Source organism: Kryptolebias marmoratus, linkage group LG1 (assembly GCF_001649575.2).
Source record: "Kryptolebias marmoratus isolate JLee-2015 linkage group LG1, ASM164957v2, whole genome shotgun sequence".
In the NCBI taxonomy this organism is placed as follows: Eukaryota; Metazoa; Chordata; class Actinopteri; order Cyprinodontiformes; family Rivulidae; genus Kryptolebias; species Kryptolebias marmoratus.
Genome location: NC_051430.1, coordinates 10,295,103 through 10,314,348, shown reverse-complemented (window position 1 = coordinate 10,314,348; position 19,246 = coordinate 10,295,103). Strand labels below are relative to the sequence as shown.

General features: G+C 39.2%; 1 protein-coding gene across 1 annotated transcript in view; it reads right to left on the bottom strand.

Annotated features, from left to right (window-relative positions):
- galnt9 (polypeptide N-acetylgalactosaminyltransferase 9) overlaps positions 1 to 19,246 on the bottom strand; it is a 101,416-nt gene that overhangs the window by 67,560 nt on the left and 14,610 nt on the right. The window contains exons 2-3 of the mRNA XM_017414702.3: positions 14,704 to 14,884; positions 1,589 to 1,755 (exon numbers count right to left, since the gene is read on the bottom strand). Coding sequence (XP_017270191.1) covers positions 1,589 to 1,755; positions 14,704 to 14,884 — 348 coding nt within the window. The remainder of the gene's footprint in view (positions 1 to 1,588; positions 1,756 to 14,703; positions 14,885 to 19,246) is intronic.

The following is a 19,246-nucleotide window of genomic DNA, read 5'->3' as shown; positions in this document are numbered from 1 at the left end:
AAACATGAAGCATTTTATACCAATTTTTCTGTGTCTGTCTGATCTTGTTGCCATCAAACTTTGATCCTGTTTTGAAATGGGTAATAGCTGAGAGGAAACTGTAAATAATAAAAAAATGAAAAAATTGAGAATTATTAGCCAAGCTAAGTATGTTGTATTTCTGTATTTTGATATATTTTTTTGAAGATGCTCTTGACACCTAGTGGCACAGCAAGGATATTTCACCACTTTTGTTAGAATGTGTTGACAAAAAACCCAAACATTAAAAAATAGTATCTATTGTGCAGTGTAGGTGAGGTCTTAATCGCAACACAGCCTTCTATTTTGGCCAAACGGGACTCTCGCAAAAAATACATTTCATAGCAAGAAGGAGAATTATGTTTTAAAAATAAAAAAATATAGCAGTCTTTTTTAATACAACCTGCTCGAGATTTGTTGAGAATATTATTTTATTGCCACATTTCCAGTTAAAAGCACTTAGCAGATAGTTTTTCGTTGTGCCTCAAATACTTAATACATAAAATTGACATTATTATCAACATTTTACAGCTTTCAGACTGACAGAAAGTGTTCTCCAAAAATTCACTGCTACATAAAGCACAGCACAGAAAGACTTGTGTGGGGGGGGTAGACAGGGTTTGGTGGTGGGTTGGTTTCCATTTCTGTCTTTTCAGTGGCTTTTAACAGCTCCCTTTTTAATGGAAGGCAGTTAGAGCCTCAGTGGGGAGCAGGGACGAGACAGCGGTGACTCCTGTGCAGCCTTCTTTCAGTATGTTATTTATGTGCCCTTTTCCTCTGCCAGCCTGAGGGAGGCAGCTTTGTTACTCTGAGCCAAGTGAAGAAGAGCCAAGTGTGGTCCGTAATCTAGTTCACTGTCCCTCTCCCTCCAAACTGAAAAGCTTTTGGGATGTGGAACCAAGCGCAGTCAGCTGGTGTGGGCGTCACGGCATCGATGCAACTGAAGGATTTGCCCACATTGCTATGGAGACAGTAGCATGCAGCAGCTTGAAGAAGGATAGATAAATCCCATCCCCCTACACTCACCCGTTCTCTTTTTTAAGCTATTTTAAAACCTGCTGCTAAAGTGATCACCCTCAGGAGTTCTCCATCCCTTTCCTCACAAATCCAAGCCCACAAAAAATAGTGACACACATGCACAAACATGCACTAAAATGCGCACAATCATCACAAAATCAGTGTGGGAGCACTTAACATATATTCTCATAGGGAGGACAAAATGAATAAACTGAGTAAACAAAGCTGCTGTATTAGAGGATAAATGACAAGATTTAAGATTCTAAATCACCTGATGGATGGATGGATGGATGGATGGATGGATGGATGGATGAGTGGTTTTGAGTCAGAAAAGGTGCCATTGAAGATACAAGCTAACTGAATAAGGGAATGTTTATAAGGCTTTGGAATCAGGAATAACTTGCAGTCTGAGTTCTGCTGTCAGTAAACGTGCAGCAGGGTGTGTCAAAGGCCAGTAAAGACTGCTTAGTGTGCATGCAAGTAATTTCTGAGAGTATGGACTCCTTTTTATGCTTTCCACTTTCACTTTTAATAAAGCTGTAAAATGTCTTACCACTGTCACTATTGTCATCTACAAGGATGATTTCTTTGAGCAGGTGTGCCGGAGTGTGGTTGACCACACTGTGAACGGAGCGCAGGATCACTGACAGAGCCTCATTCACAAAGATAAAGACCACAGAGATCTGAGGAAGGTCCTCCGGGTACGTCAGCTGTTTACACCTGATGAGAGAAAGAAAGAGAGAGAGAAAAAAATCATCCAGTGTTAAAATGACTAAACTTTGTTTTGTAGCTTTCATGTGAATAGTCACAGCAAGAAACTGTCAGGTGGAATTTAAAACATTGTTGATAGCTGAGTTCCCTTTTGTGTCCCAGTAAACCATGAAAGTAAACCAGCATGCAAAACAGCAGGTCTTCGAATGGAACACAGCAAGTAATTGTGATGATGAACCACAGAAACTTCTGTACAACAGCACAGTGTATTCACAAAGTGTGAAAAAAGGAAACATTTCAGGTATAAATAATGATTTCAGTAAAGGCTCTGTGTGCTGGTGAGCATGTGCAGCACCTTGGAAATAAAACACCAGGACAGAAACACAGTTAATGTGATTAGCTGCATCTGTTTAATTAGTCCAAGTGTTCACACAGACAAATTTATATGACAAGCTTGTTGAGAAATAAATCAAATTTTTCTGCTGGCTGAAGTTTAGAGTGTCTTTTTTCCAAATTATCCAAATGTTAACTGACACAGACATGGTGTAAACAACTTTCTCTCTCTCTCTCTCTCTCTCTCTCTCTCTCTCTCTCTCTCTCTCTCTCTCTCTCACAGACACACATTGTACAACTACTGTATTCTAAATCTTTTATTCTTTGTGCACAAAGACAACAAAGTGAAAAAAGACAATAACAAAATGAAAAAAAAAATTCTTGGACATGTTGGACAAAAAAAGCCGCTAGACTGACACTGTCTTTGTGGAAGCTGAGTCATGTTGAGGGGCTCGCGCCCACCACATGTGGCTTGGTTGTCTAGATTTTAAAGCAGGACTGGCCACGCTGACCTTATACCTAATGCGTACTATTGCATACTTGTATCTTGATGCATTCTGACAGGTGTTGTGCTAGGGTGGGGTCTGGGTGGGGTGCAAATGTGAGTGTACATGGTTGTACCAACATGGGAGCATGCTGCTAAAATGTTGTTCATGGTAAGACCATAGTAAAACAGAATGTAGCTGCAAAAAACTAACCAGGCCTTTAAACAGCATTATGTATCCTGTCTCATCCACATCTTTAGGTAAAACTGAGACAAATTGTGAAAAAATTTGAATTTTTGTAAATATTATAATTTATTCATAAACCAAAATATTTGATGCATTCAGTTTAACTAGGATGGTGTCACACAGTGAAAGATGTAAAAGGCTTTTCACATAAACAAAAGCTAAGTTGGTTTTAAATATGTAGGAACATTTTCAGTATAAAAATGTCAGATTTTGGCTCCATGTTAAGAAGGCACAAAGCTTCACAAACATAATAAGGTTCTAAAATAATCTCAGAAATGTAACATGAATACGAATAACTGGGTTTTTCAGTATTAACAAGGCCAAGTATGACCACCACCCAGGATACTCCACCTACTATTAAGCCTTCTTTCTTTAAACTGTGAGTTTCCTCCCCATCCCCCTTGGTCTCTTCTCCACCCTCTTTTGGATCCCATACAGGGACTCCACAGTAACCTCGATTGCACATCTGCCATTGAAATCCTACTTCAAGTTGCTACTTTAAGCAACTGTGTTAATAAAACAAAATGTGCATTGCTAAATTCAGATTGATACTTTATTTAGTCTGAGCTCACACATTTATTATAAAATGTTAAAACTTTAGGGCTAAAAATCCATTCTGAAGTCTGTCCAACTTTCAAGTCTTTTCTTGGAAGCAGCATTTTCTCCATGGACTGTATATATCTAGACCTCCATGGAAACCCGGAAGCTGAAGCTGGAATGGGACCAGGTTCCTTGCAGGCTGGTTCCAGTTCAAGTTTTAAGAGTCCTGCTAGCTTTATTTCCCAACAACAAGAGAGGATAGGGGAACTGGGTTTATAATACAATATGATTTTCTCTCAGATAAAAAAACGGAGTACTAGCTGGACCACAGTTCTCAGTTGATTTCTTCAGAATCTGTAAAAACATGCACACAGACAGCATCCAGTGAATATTTCCACATCATCCCTATCAGGCTTTGCTTGCTAAAGCTAAAAAACACATTCCACTCTCATCTGCCTTTGTTTCCCTGTGTTTTTTGTACCATGCTGAGTCATTATGCACAGATAATGAGGTAGCTATTATAATTGTTTACAAGAGAATAAACAACTTGTAAAGCTCTATATGAGAATATCGGAATACCATGAATAAACTATGGTGTAAACAAATCTTTGAGCTGAAGTAGCTTTAGTAAAACCTATTGAGCCGCCTGTATACCTTCACAAGTGCCAATGGAACGTTTCATGTTTCCAAAAACTGCAAAATGTTCATAATATTCAAATGCAGAACTTAGTGTTCACATTTAACCCGGATATTGCTGCACCATCTTGAACATGACTCGTTCAAAGACAACACCTTAGCTGCTCTTCCACTCTTGCTGTGAGCCATCTGAACTCTGCTGGTGCTTGGCACCCAGATACCAGTGATAACTGGGACACATCAGCAATCACGGTGTCAGGTCACTGGGGGATGGCAACACAACAGATGGATCTCAACATGGTGCTAAAGTTACATCCTCCTTTCTTACCCCAGTGAAACCTTCTTAGTGCTCCACAGCAACTGGTTAGTGTGGGTGAATTTGTGTATGTGCATAGCAGGTTTGCGTAAGAAGTTTCTCACCTTTGGTGTTAAGCATTGGCAGAGAAAAAACTAACAAATATGTAGGACGGCACAACAGATGGCATCATATTGGCTTGAGTAGTTACATAGTAATGGCTTTGCAAAAAGAATTTGGAATTTTATTCCTACATTCATTTTTTTGTTGCATCCCTTTCTCATGTGCATCCAAACAGGGCATGGTCAATATTAATTTGTTGTTCACTGCAGTTGGACATTTAATGGATCATGCAAACTTTTTAACAACTCTGTATTCAAAGATATGAAGGTTGACAAAGTCACTGCCATCCATGTTATAGATGAAATTAATACCAAGTGATGGTTTTTCTATAATATAGATTATAATTTAAAATGATGTCTTTACAAGTCTTTATTTGTATACTACATAGTTAAAAAAAACAACAAACAGAGAATACCTTGTAGCTGCTTTAGATGACAGCATTTGATAGGGGTCACATTGTCAATGTCATTTTCATTTATATAGCACATATAAAACAACTGTGGCTGACTGAAGTGCTTTATAGACAAACCAAATAACAATACAACTAAATAAAATGTGAAATCAGATAATAAATAAAAGTATAAAAGAACAATAAAATATACATATAAAAGCACAGCAAAAGTAAACACATGTAAGATCTACTGATATTTTGTGCTCTGGTTAAACCAAAAACCGAAGTAAAAAGAAAGGTCTTAAGCAAATAAATAAAAGTCTTTTTAGTCTGAGCTATGTGTATATTGAAAGGTAAACTGTTCCATAAGTGTAGTGGCAGCCACAGCAATAGCCCAATCAGATTCAGATTTTATTCTGGGTCTTGGGACACCAAGGATAAACTGCTCTTCCTGGTATGTAGATGTTGAGAAAATCTATGACAAGGCAAGACTATATATATAAAATTTTAAAAGTTCATAATAATTTTATTTTAATTCAAAAGAAAATGGACAGGAAGCCAATAAGGAGATGCCAAGACAGTGATTGTGTGTTCTAACTTTTTTGTACCTGTCAGAAGATGAGCTGCTTCTTCCTAGACAGTTTGTAGGCAATGCAAAGATGACTTATCTAAACTAATATACAGTAAATTGCTGTAGTCCAGATGGTAAGTGACAAAAGGGAAATATGGCTTCACATTGACAATAACTCGAGTTGTAAGAAGCCAAAGCCCTCATAACTAAGAGCGGAAAAGAAGCCCTTGTAACTCTGGGTCGATTTCACTCAAAGGCCACAAAAGGGTTACCAACTTTGGGTTTGCATGAGGTATGGTGGTTGTATTGTATGATTGCCTAGCCTGTGTAGTGTCCAGATGTCAAAGTGGCCCAATGTTGAAACCATGAGGGTACCCATACACCTTCTGCAAGACACTCAAGACCAATCACACCAAACTCTCTTGGGAGATTCCACATCTTAAAATGTAACATGTTTGTACATAATGAAAATTTAGTATAACACTACAGTTGTGGAGCTTTAACTAGAAATAGATTGGTTACCCTAAAATGAAAGATCACAGTTTTAACTTCGATATCACACACCAAACAGACTAACTACGATAACAGCTAAACGTCTACTCTTAAAAAGGTGAAACTAAAACTTTAATAACAGAACAAAGCATGATTCCTGGGAACAAATTAACTGTGTAGGATGTTAGTAGATAAGTGTTCATGGTGAGTAATATCCATAATGTCCACTGCACAGTAAATTCATGGTGGAGTCTTCACTACCACAATTCTACCGTCATTTTACACTGAAATTCTTTCCAGAAAAGTAGCTTCCTGAGAAGCTCTCAACCTCATTTATGTAATTTCATCCAAGACACTATAGTCAAATATTGGCATCTCTTCATGCGTGACAATAACAATCTGGTAGCCTCCCTCACTGGCCATGAAGTGTTTGCATTCAAGGAGAGGGAAAGCTTAATTTCATGCTCTGTTATCAATCACTTCCATTAACACAGCTCACATGCATTTGACAGCAGAGCTAATGAAAAGAAAAGAAACTAAACCACAAAGAATGTTTTTTGATGGAGGACACTGCATAAGTTTACCTGTACTTTAAGCTCTGCTCTGTGGCTCTGTTTGTTGGAATAAAAGCAAGTGTTGCTACTGATAACCCCCTCCACTGCATCATTTCAGTCATTTCTCGAGCATTACCACATTCCCTGAAAAACTCTACGTTCCTTCTCACAGCTTTCTCGATTGCCTCTCTCAATCAGACCTGCCAGGTTTATTTGCACAATGAAAAATCTGGCAGTAGGTTTGAAAAAGAGATTTTCTTGCACCAAAGCTTAGCTTTGCAAAGGCAAAGCCATGACATAGCAAACGTGCAAAACAAACTAATGTATATTTCTCTCTAGTTCAGTAACGCGAATAGTAATGAGGCTGTGTTTGATCAATATTCCCAGAGTGGTATCTTGAAAATGTCAAAGTGGACCTGAAGAGTTCTAGTTGAGATGTGGCATGAGAGAGGCTTGAGCTTTGAGATCATAAAGTGATATTGTAGTTCCATTGCCCTACTTACGGGATCCAATTTAGAGCATCACTCAACTTTAAATTTGTACCTGTCTACAGTAGCAGGAAAGCCTTGTAAAGCTGTAACAGGATGAGCGATCGGCTCATCTGTTAGTAATGGGACTGAGCTTTCTGGCCAGCTCTCATAATTTGATCCGGAACAAGCTTTGACAGAAACAGAGCGCCAGATTAAGATGTATTCCTATCACACCACCCCCTTTCTCCTCCTCCAGCAGCCTGCAGCCTAGGCCACTCCGTCTGACTTTTTCCCCCCGCTGGCCATTCTTATTTGCTGTGAAATTTCACATTAACCTCCAATAACCTGCGCGACGCAGGCAGCACCAAAGCAACTTTCCAATCTGCAAGCACTTCTTGCTGAAAGATAACCATTTGCCTTGTCAACCCCCCTCCCCACTTTCCCAACCCCCTTCCCCATTCCAAGAGATAAACTCCAGCACTGGAAAGAGCAACAATTTGCAGTAGGGCGCTCCTGCGCCGTGAAGACCTTCTGATCCCATTCTGCAGTATCAGGCACTTAGGAGATGAGGTAAGCTTGTTTTTGCAGCCTCCCTCTCTGGTTATCACCCTCCCACAGGCAGGCTAATACAGACGAGGGGTCCTCATGGGAGCAGGGTGTGTGTAGTGCTTTAATACAGTTTTAACCACTATTTTGACAAAACCGAAATCAAATTTTCAGCAAAGTGATGATGGATATAAAGGTGAGATTAGAAGTAATTGAATAGAAATCCTCCTGATGGAGGGAAAACGAAAGGGTGAAAGGTAGGTTTGACATTTTGAGCTGCATTTTCTGTTTTTTAAGTTAAAACAAAACAAAACAAAAAACATTACAATTCTATTTGTTTATGGGCAAAAGTAATCTCACCAGTTTGCCTGCCTTTATTGTTTTTTCTTTCTTCAGCCCAATGAGCTGATTTCGTACCTATAAGCTTCTCAAGGACAGCGAATGGCAGGCCCCGAGTCACCATAATATAAAGCCTACTTAAGACCCTTTGTGTCTGAGTTAAGAATGTCACTAGCAGAAGTGAAGGGCAGAGGAGAGAAATACAGGCTAGCAGGTAGTGAATGGGGATTACAGGCTTTTGAGAAAGACACTACCACAGCTGTAATTATTGTGAATTGGTTTTGTGGCAGACAGGCATATTGAAAAAGACAGAGACTTGAGAATGTGTGGATTTTTCGGTCCTGGTGATGGAGTTTGCCTCCCTGCAGTCATCACCGACCTCACTGCTCACTGAGTCCTATTCAATTAAAAGCCTATTAGACAGGAGGTGCCTGGCTCCAGCATTTAACCCCATGTTTGCAATGCTGCAGTCACCTTTCGCCTAGAGGACATCATTACAGAGTCAGAAACCTGAAATGTGGGATCATCATCTGCACTTCATAAAGCTGGGCTCTGCAGCAGCAACACACAGAAATCACTTAGCTCTATCAAATCAGCATATTTAGTCTTGTGATATTAAAAAGCCTTATTCTCTGTTGCTTGGCAGCTTCATTCCTCTCTCAACACCCCCCTCCAAAAAAAGGTTGCAATTTTTGGTCAAACCAACTAAATGACATGATTCATCAGATATTTGCTTCGAGAATTGCGCTGCTCAAGGTGGCTGCATGTTGAAGCTCTGTTGCATTCATTCTAAGATATTGCTTTTGAAACTTTTATTCCTCTTTATTTTTATGTAAATCACTTTTTTTGGATGATTATTTCCTCTGGTATCTCATGCTGTGCAGCTGGAAGGTTTTTTGACATTTTGTTATGATGCGTAACCAACAACAAGGTGGCTTTTTTTCACAAACGAGAGCAGCTGATTAACATATTTTACTCTTCAGTGTTAAATGTGAAGAACCCTGACTGAAGTCTGGCCATGACTGAAGTCAAGTCATGGCCAGAACCAAGCAGATCGCCTGTGAATCCACCGGAGGGCTAGATATTACAGTTTGGATGCTGTTTTAAATATACTGTCCAAATAAGAACTTTAAAGACTAATAGTAAAGGAATAAAAAAAATATATTTTATAATAACAAAACAAGAAATCAACAGGCTGACGTGGCAGCAAAACAAATTATAATAAAACATCAGAAATGAGGAACGAGGCGAAACGTGACCAGGCAAGGCAAGAGGAAAAACCAGGGTCATAACAGGGGAAAAGATCAATGAACCAGCAGGGTAGTGGAGAAAGTGACCGGGTTTTAAGCACTGAGGATAAGGAGGTGAAGTGGGCACAGGTGAGTGATAACAATTGCTGACAGGTGGAGATGGGCGTGGCAGATAAACAGGAGCAGATTGAGGGCAAGTGTGGAATGACAACAAACAAAGACAACAAGAATTAAACCAAAACCCAGATGACTGAATAACAATAAAAGAAACAATAACCCCTGAAAACAAAACATAAAGCCAAAAACAAAAACACTTGAATTCATAACACAGATATTCAAGCAGAGATAAAATCTAAAAAGAAAACTGGCAAGAGAGCAAGGAAACCCAACAAAGTGGTGAAGGGAAACTGAAAAAGGATGATACAGTCTGATGAGGTAATGAGACACATGGGTACAAAGAAGACAGTGAATAACAAATGTGGGAACCAGACAGAAACAAACAGGACAAGTATCAATCATACCAAAACAGGATATTATTAGGGTTGTTTTTATGCCTAAACCTTAATGTTTTGCAAAATGCATTTTTTCTTTGATTTTTCACTTTAAAGCCTACATAAAAGAAACATAAAAAGGCCAGATCAGTTCAGAGAATGGTCCTGTAGAATTGAAAACTCTGCAAGTTTAGAAAGTGACTTTCATGCTAAATTACTCTGGAAACCCAAAATAACATTACTGCTACGCTTCACTGTTTTTATATAGCACGCAGTATGTGATGATTGTTTAGAAAGAAAAATGTTATGTGCATGTTTGTTAAGTCTCTCTGAAAGCAATCAGAAGCAATTTTTCCCCTTTTCACTTCCTGATTTCTGCATTTTGATATGTACATATGTTACCTAGTTTACTGGCTGCTTCCAGAATATACATGTACTTCTTGTTGCTTATGGAAATCACAAGGTCATAGAAAATATACTTTTGCTATTACAAAATACCAGCCTATTCTAGGTTTAAAGAACTTTATTTAAGTCATGTTGTAAGTGGATCCACCATGATGGGTATTTCATTTTTTTTTTTTTGCATGTTTTGAAAATCTCATAAAAAGCTTGTTGACCCAAATTTAAATCATTAAAATCATTTTGACAATTGTTGTAAACAAAATAGAAACAAATGCTAGTAACAAAAACAATCAAAATAAAATGTAAGTCTTTCATGTTTTATGTAACAGCTGCATGTAAGTTCCTAAATTTTAAACTTGACACTTTGAAGGTATTAAGCCCTAACAATGTCTGTTATTGCATGGTAAAAGTCTTTTTACTGATTAAACTTTTCCTGTTGAACAGTATGGACTATTTTTTTCCCATCACATGAGGTCTGATGTCCAGTGTGCAGAACAAATGATCTATTTATTCACTTGTTCAATGCCTCTTAGGATGGCTCTTAGGACTTAACAAGAATCAAGCACTATTTATTTGGCTACAATGTCAGGCTTAGACCAGTCTTAGGTCTTGCCCACATGGAAATATTGTTTTTATTGTGTTTTTTTGTTTGTTTTTTTTTAAAAAGTTTTTATTTGTAGTTTCTAAAAATATCACCTTAAACATGACACTGCTTCTAGAAATGTCTTCATCCAAATGGAAATGCAGGAAATGTAAAGTAAAAAAATGCAACTATTCTGTCTTGAAAATGTATCGAGAACAGAAAAAGCAAATAAATGGCATTTTTAGCACTATTTATTTTGAACATAAACTATTCTGAAGCAGGTCATGTGTTCTGTTCCTGTTAGCACAGTAATCTAGTCAGGATAAAAGCGAGCCCTCTCAGTGACACTGAAAACCCCGACTTTTGGTCAACCTTCATGTCTTATTCAATCTCCCATCTTAGTACTTTCCTATAGAACAAACCCACCAGAAAAAAATCAGGTGTGAAATCACCCAGAAGGTCTGCAGTAAGCAGGTTAAATAATGATAGAAAAATCTATTTTTCCAACTTTCTAAGAGCTGGGGTTTGATGTTTCTCTTTTTCTGAAAAAAATTACTTTTGTGACATAAGAGAAAAAAAAAACCCTAGATGTTGAAACATTTTTTTATGTAGCATTAAAAAACTGTCAGAAACTGAAGATTTATCTTGTTTGAAACAAAGAGCTTTTTTGTTGTTTTTCATGTTCTTTTATACTTGAGCTAAAAGATGATTTATTATCTAAAAAAAACCCAACATTTAACAGAAGGAAGCAGTTTTTGTGTTCTATACCTCAGTGTGGAAGGAAAAGCCTACAGAACTGACAGCATCACAAAATCTATTCACAAGACCTGAAGCATGATTTTAGCTCAGACAACAATAGTTGGACAACTGCTTTTTTTCAAGTCTCTCTTTTCAGTAAAACCTCTTCATTACCGAAAAGATCTTAGATGACTTTATTAATTAGCAATCTCCTCTTTAATTCAACCCCCACCTCCCCCGCTTCCATTCTCATCTAATTTTCTGAGTGTGAAAAGAACTGAGAACAAAGCGGTGTGGAAGAAATGAATTGTTATCCTCACTAAACTCTCAGAAACCTCTCTTGGCCATCAGATTTTTGCTTAGTGACTCTGCCTGTTGTCATTGTTCTTTGACAAAATGTAATATAAATGCCACTGGCTGCCCTGATTATCACCAAACCCCTGAAGCCCCTTTGCATTAAAGCTGTATTTTACTTTATAAAATCTGAAATTTGTCTTAAACAAGCCATTAGGACTGCTGTCTTACTGTGATTTGGGACTTTTTTAAACCAAAACTATATAAATTCTTTTTACTTCCGAGCTAATACAGTTCAACTATTACCATCATCTTATTTGAACATTTTCATGCTGGGATTCGGAACATCTAAAGTAATTAGCTTTTGTGCTGCCCCCCGTGGCGGAGGCCCTACGACGCCCTGCGGCCAAACTGCATGAACTGCAGTGACAGAAATAAGGAGGGGGAATTAACTAGTCAGACAATAAGTCAAAAGTGGAAGATGAACAGTAATGAACACAGGGAGAAGGCGGAGGGGGGTTGTCCTCAGAGGGCTTTTCAGCATGCATGAGTCCTAGTCATGAAGCAGATGGAGATTGATGAGGGGATCAGTAGGCAGTTAGGCAGAGGTTGTCAATAAGAAAGAACAACAGAACGCTTTGATTTGATTAGGTGTGATCTGATTGTGACTCGCAGGTGTAAGTGATAGCCTGAGAATCAGGAGGCAGAGAAATCAGAAGCGTAGATGGAAAGTTGACATTTACCAAACTCTCACACGTGCACATTGTGGTTCTCATGTCAGTTCCACTCGAGGCAATCTGTACTGCAGATTCTGAGGCCATCTATTGTAAACTTCCACGCATAAACCACCTAATATTGTATCTCCCATTATAATCCAGCTCATTCCAAAGGAACAACTCTGTTTTTAGTATATAAAAATCTTAAATTTTGCAGTTTCATTTCACTTCAAACTTAGATCCTCTACCAGAGGCCTGGGAGCTGGAGGGTACTGCGCAATGTCTTAGCTGTTCCTAGGATGTTCCTGGGATCTGTTGGAGCCACTCTTCCAGTTTGGGGGTCACGGCACCAAGTGCTCTGATGACCACTGGTACCACTAAGGCCTTGACTCTCTACAACTCTTTTTTCTCTTTCAGCCCTTGGTATTTCTGAAGCTTTTCGTTTTCCTTCTTCCTGATGTTACAGTCGGTTGGGAGTGCTACATCTTTCACCATTGCTTTCCTCTGTATCTTATCTTGTATCTTATCTTTTTGCTTAGCCATCACCTGTTTGTCAGTCTGTATCTGAAGTTCTATAGTATCTTAGTGGTGTCATTCTCCACCACCCATAGTAAGGTCTCCCACAATTACTGCTACTGCTACTATACATATACATATATATACTTATATATTTATATATATTTATCCATCCATCCATCTATCCAATTGCTTTACTTCTCCTTTCTGAGTCATGGGGAGCTGGTGCTTGTCTCCAGTCGTCACTGTGCGAGAAGTGGGGAACACCCTGGACAGGTCACAAGTCCATCACAGGGCCTCATAGAGACAAACAAGACAAACAACCATTCATGTTCTCACACACACCTAGGGACAATTTTAGAGTTACCAATTATCCTAACATGCATGTTTTGGTATGTTGGAGGAAACCAGAGTACCTGGAGTAAACCATGTGAGCTCAGGGAAAACATGCAAACACCACCCAGAGAGAGAAAGAGAGATAGATAGATAGATAGATAGATAGATAGATAGATAGATAGATAGATAGATAGATAGATAGATAGATAGATGGATGGATGGATGGATGGATGGATGGATGGATGGATGGATGGATGGATGGATGGATGGATGGATGGATGGATGGATGGATGGNATAGATAGATAGATAGATAGATAGATAGATAGATAGATAGATAGATAGATAGATAGATAGATAGATAGATAGATAGATAGATAGATATTACATATCTCATTGGGTATTCAAAACGATGTTGTTTCTTAGAACAAGTCCTGAAACGAGTTCTACACTACATTTAGGTAGAAAGCATGTTTGCATATCATGTTGCTTCAATTTTAAAACATCCATCCAGCAGCATATTCTTGCATATTCCTTGGATCAGAACTTTTTACACCAATGTTGGAGGTTTTTACACATGCATATGTGATTTCTTAATCTACATATTCCAACCTTTCACGTATATAACGTAAAGGCCCAGGATTCCGTGAAGAAATGCATATTACCCATTTCATGCCAAAGTTTTAGATTAAAGTTATTTTATGTTGAGAGTTGTAACTGTTTTTGGTCAAACTTTGAAAATACAATCTCATGCAGTATCACAAGATGTCACATACAGAGTGTGTTATAAATGACCCTCAGCTACTACCACATCAAATTTTAACTTAATATCTAAAGAAATGGCTGAGTTAAAACCATTTTTTTGTTGGCTAATGTCAATTAACTGTGGTGGCCATCTTGAATTTGGTTGACCCCAAGAGTTAATCTGTTGTAGATGTACACCCAATAAAAACCTTTCTGAACATTTCCATCCAATGCGTCATGAGATATATTGCCAACAGACAAAGAGAATGGCCCCAACAGTTAATGCAAGAGTTTAGTCAAAGATCCTGAACAAGGAGTAGCACTTGAAGTATGTGTTGGGGATGACTACCAGCTATAACCATATCTAATTTTAGCACAATATAGCTCTCTTTGGTTTTTACAAGATAAGTTGGCCATCTTGAATTAGGTGGGCTCTAAAAGTTAATCAGCTGTAGATGTTCATCCAATGAATATTTTTTTGTAAGTTTCATTAAAATTTGTTCAGTGGTTCTTTAGATATTTTGATAAAAGAGACAGAGACAGAGACCTACAGAAACACATGCAAAAACATTGTCCTTTCTTGGTGGGCAAGAATGGGCTACCTCTTTATTTTGCACTTGTATTTTTCATTTTCAGTGAAGTAAACCTGAAGGTTCACCTAAATTCTAAAGAGAAATTAAATAGGTTAAGAAAATTTAGCTTGATGCAATCTTTTGCCTTTTTTAGTTTGAAACTGTGGATTTTGAACAAGCATTCCTGCTGGTTCCTAATCTTTACCATACTACACATGCACCAGAAGAAGAAAAACAAGCTCTCGTAAGGAGAACCTACTTAGCATGAAATAAGTAGCATTAAAAGTCTCACGCACTTTTTCGGCCTGTAGTCAGGGATACTCCTGTCGAGAGAGATGCGATCACTGAGCTGAGCATTGTAGCCATACTCCTCGTACTTCCCCTCAGCATCACGACTGTCTTCTCCCAGAGTGGCAGCAGCTCCTCCCTGACCAAGGCCTCCAGGTCCCTCCACCAGCCCTATGGGCTTTGCTAAACCTTTCAGGGGAAAGCAAATAAATAAATGAATAAATAATGCAGCACAGAAACAGTCATGAAGGCGCAGATGGCCAAAAATACACCTCTGGGAAAATGAAAGTGACAGGTCAAACAAGAGGCCATGCAGCTGAGTGACGTTCTCCAGCAGTGTGAGAAATGGGTGTCCAGCAGCTCTGAGGCTCGTCAACACTTATCCACGGAGCATCATTACACCGCCTGTCAGGCTGCAAAACCCCCACAGGGGCGCTGATGTCATAAAAATATGCAGCTAGAGAACAGAGATGGAGGGACAGCCCTTCAGTGGAGACCAGAGAGAATTTATTATGCACAGCTATAAGAGAGTCTGTGGTTATATACTTAGTGGAATCCATTTAGGTTTCTTTTGTTTTTCCTTTTTTTTGTTTAACCTAATTTATTCAGCACTGATCCTCAGTGTCTCTTTTTCCTGTTCTCAGCTTGACACTCATCTAACCTGCTCCTTGTTCAAAGCTCGCCTGTTTTTAGTTCCACTTACATGTTCATCCTCAAGTGTACCTAAATCTCCAAATGTATTTCTTGTCAGGGTGTGGTGATACTGAAACCAAGGATGCAGACTCAAACATAAGGAACTATATAACCAAAATTAAGATTTTTAATAAAAATAGAACAAACAGCTGACAGGGCAGCAATGTAACAAAAGACCTACGGAACAGGAAGCACACAGGAAACAAGTGGTGAGAGAACACTGTGTGAAGGAACAATGACTGAAAGAGAACTGAGAGCATATGTAGGCTGGGAGAGGGGATTAAATGATCTAACAGGCAGATGCAGAGCAGGTGTGAGTGAAACAGAAAAACTGAGGAGCTGAGGAAATAATGTCAAAAAGACACAGTGAAGAAAACCAAATAACAGAAAACATGAACACAAGAAAATCTAAATAAACTAGAACACAAGAAGTTATATTAAAACAACAAGAAAATTAGGACTGAATTATATAACAAAACACTCAAACTACAAACACAAACCCCCAGGATCATAACATTTCTACGGGATTTTTTTTTTGTAAATAATGCAAAATATTTCATAAAGTATAACAATTAAAAATAATAAAAGTCATACCTCACTATTCCCAATGGAGCTGAGTGTTTTGATATGTGAAAGATTAAAGTTGCACAAAATATGTTGAAGTAGTTTAATCACAAAATATATGGAAAAAAATATATAAAAAGGAAAACAAGCGGCAGATCGATAGATTGATATTGCAAAGTCATGAAACTTTGTCATTATGGATGGAAAATAAAACCTCTAAGACTGTCCCTGAGAACTCTTATAAATGTGCTTTATGAAAACATTTTACTTAGATAATCATTTAAATAACATGCAACAGCAATGTTACGAAATACAAATTACCTTTACGAAAAAGTAGTAATTTCCTACAATCAATCAGTCTCTATTTTTTCTTGTCTTGTCTTTCATTTCTAGACCTTGTTCATTTTTGGATAATCAGACTAACAACAAGTTATTGCGGAAATCAAAAAACAAAAAACAAAATCTATTTTACACTGAGTAAACTTGTGATTTTGAGCACAAAGAACAGCTTATATAACTTGCTTTTTATCAAATTAGGCAGAGGCCTTTTCTTTGTTTTCAGTAAGAATATTGTGATATTATGGATAAAACTTAAAGAATTACATCTAAATGTAGCCCGAAAAGTTTAAAAACATGTTTGAACTACCTTAAAGCAACTTCTGTAGGTTATAATTTAAGGTTTCTGCGTGGGCTTCTTCAATTGGGTTTTATTTCTTTATTAACTAAGAAGTCTGTGTGATGGCATTTGCATAGAGAGAAAGTTTATAAAAAACCTGTTAAGAAAACTATTCATTAAAGTTACTCATTGTTACTTATATTACTTCATGTATATTACTTCATCAAGTTTTAATTTGTTTTAATTTGTTAATTTGTTTTACTTGTTTTATTTCATTATTTAATTTCCTCTGACTTATTTTATTTCTCATTGGGTCCATCTTATATTACTCTTATTTTCTTTTATTTTGTTTTTGTGCTGTAAAGCTGTCTGCACTAAGTTCAGGTAGTTCAGGGAAGAAGTCTAGACATATTGCCGTCCCTGTGAGAAGCTGAGAGGCCAATGGCGTAACCAAGCTGATCCTACTGTGCTGGAACACCTGGGTTCCAGACAGTTACATAAGCAACCCCTAGAAGACAAGATAAAAAGCTCAGAGGCAGGACAGTGAGTTGAGTGATTCTTGAATGATGTACTGATGTGATCATTGATGTGAACTGCTCCTTCTTGCAAGCTTAATAAAGTGTTCTTCTGGTGTTTGAACTCAGAATCTGTCCGAAGCAAATTTTGTTCCTAAATTTTATAACAGAACCTGCAATCTTATTCTTAATATCTCAACTCTATGTTAGACCTCCTTCACACAGGATGACAACCTCACTACACAAGCTACAGTATTAGGACATGGCTGGGTTATGGCAAATTAAAAAAAAAAAATTTTAGTGTAAAGACAATTGTAAAGCTATTATACTCTTTGTCCTTGTCAAATAGGTTTTTCTTGCTATTTTCGGTTTCCCCAAAAACGCTCTTCTGAACCCTCACCATGCTCTGTGGGCTTGACCTGGCTTCAGAATGCAGCTTTGTACTTGAAGATCATGATGCTACAGCCGTCTGTGGTAGGTTGTTTCTCTGACCTTTTCACAATAGTAGCCTATGGGCATGAGGCCAGTGCTGCTTCAAATTCTTGGTGATCAAACCATTCTGGTGCAATCAGCGTTACGTATGCTGCCATTACAATGATAAACCACCACAACCTTGCTACAGAAGTTGTGCATGCTCAAAAGCCTCCACTGTTTACACCGAAAGACCTTGCCAGGACCATCCTTTGCATATACCATTCACATTCTGGCTGATTTTTTAAAAGTCATATCAGGGTTGTCATCCAATATATGGGGGGAGCTAAGCACTTAGTTGGGTCCCTGCTGCCTAATTAAAATAAAATTGACCTTCACCAGCTATACAAACTGAATGTCTCTGCACTGGTTAGTGGAGTGAAGCAATAATCAGTGAGTACAATGCATTGAAAAATATTCTTTAAATATTTGCACATGTAGAAACATTTACTTTCGATATTTTCCATTTTCCTTGCAATGATAATTTTTTGCCAGGTAGGTAGTGTCAGGCTGGATGGAAACAGAGGCGAACCCAGAGTGTTCGCCCCCCTTAAGGGACGTCCCTAAAAACAAAAACTAGCCAGGAGGGTGGTGGGGGAAAAAAAAAACAAAAGCACAGGACGGAGGGCTAAACTGAAAAATAAAACAAAAGAAAAACGGGCAAATATACAAAACAAAAAACCGACCAGAAAACTGGGGAAAAACGCACAAACTCAGAAACCTACAAAAATAAACCTAAACAACGGAGCCAGAGTTCGGGCGGACGGCCCGGACGCCGTCCTCGGTGGAACAGGCGAGAGCCGGGCTGACGTGGACCAAGCAGGCGAGAGCCGGGCTGACGTGGACCAAGCAGGCGTGGACCCAAACACTGTCCTGTCTGACCCATGACGTGGCGGAGCTGAGCAAGACGTCGATCGGCTCCGTCGAGGGCTCCGATCGAGGAGAGACATCCGTCCCACCCCTCGAGTCAACGAAGCGGAGCGAGGCGTCCCCTCGGTGAAGCGGGGCGGAGCGAGGCGTCCCCTCGGTGAAGCGGGGCGGAGCGAGGCGTCCCCTCGGACCCTCGGAGAAGCTGAGCGGAGCGAGGCGTCCCCATGGACCCTCGGCGGAGCAGAACGGAGCGAGGCGTCCCCATGGACCCTCGGCGGAGCAGAACGGAGCGAGGCGTCCTCTTGGACCCTCGGTGGTGCAGAACGGAGCGAGGCGTCCTCTTGGACCCTCGGTGGTGAGGAGCGACGATCTCGACCCCCCCTGGAGCGGCCTGGCGAGGAGCGACGATCTCGACCCCCCCTGGAGCGGCCTGGCGAGGAGCGACGATCTCGACCCCCTCTGGTGGAAGCCCTGTGACCTCTACAGACAGAGCTGGTGGCGTGGCTGAGAGCGTAGCTGGCGGCGTGGCTGATGACTGGGTGGAACTTGGCTGTTGGTCTGTAAGGGTGTTTGTATATTGTCCTTTAAAGTAAGAAATGAGGATTTTCTCAATTATATGAAAAGTGATGAAACGGTGATTGGTGTCTGTGTTGATTCTTGTAGATGCTAGGAGTCTATTGATCTGAGCAAAAAGGTCCATGAGTTCGATAATTGAAATCCCTGAATTCTTAACGTGGGTGGCGAAAAGGTCCTGAACAGTGCATGACTCAGATGAACACTCCGGAGCGGAAACTGAAGGCTGTAGAGAAGTGGAGACTGACG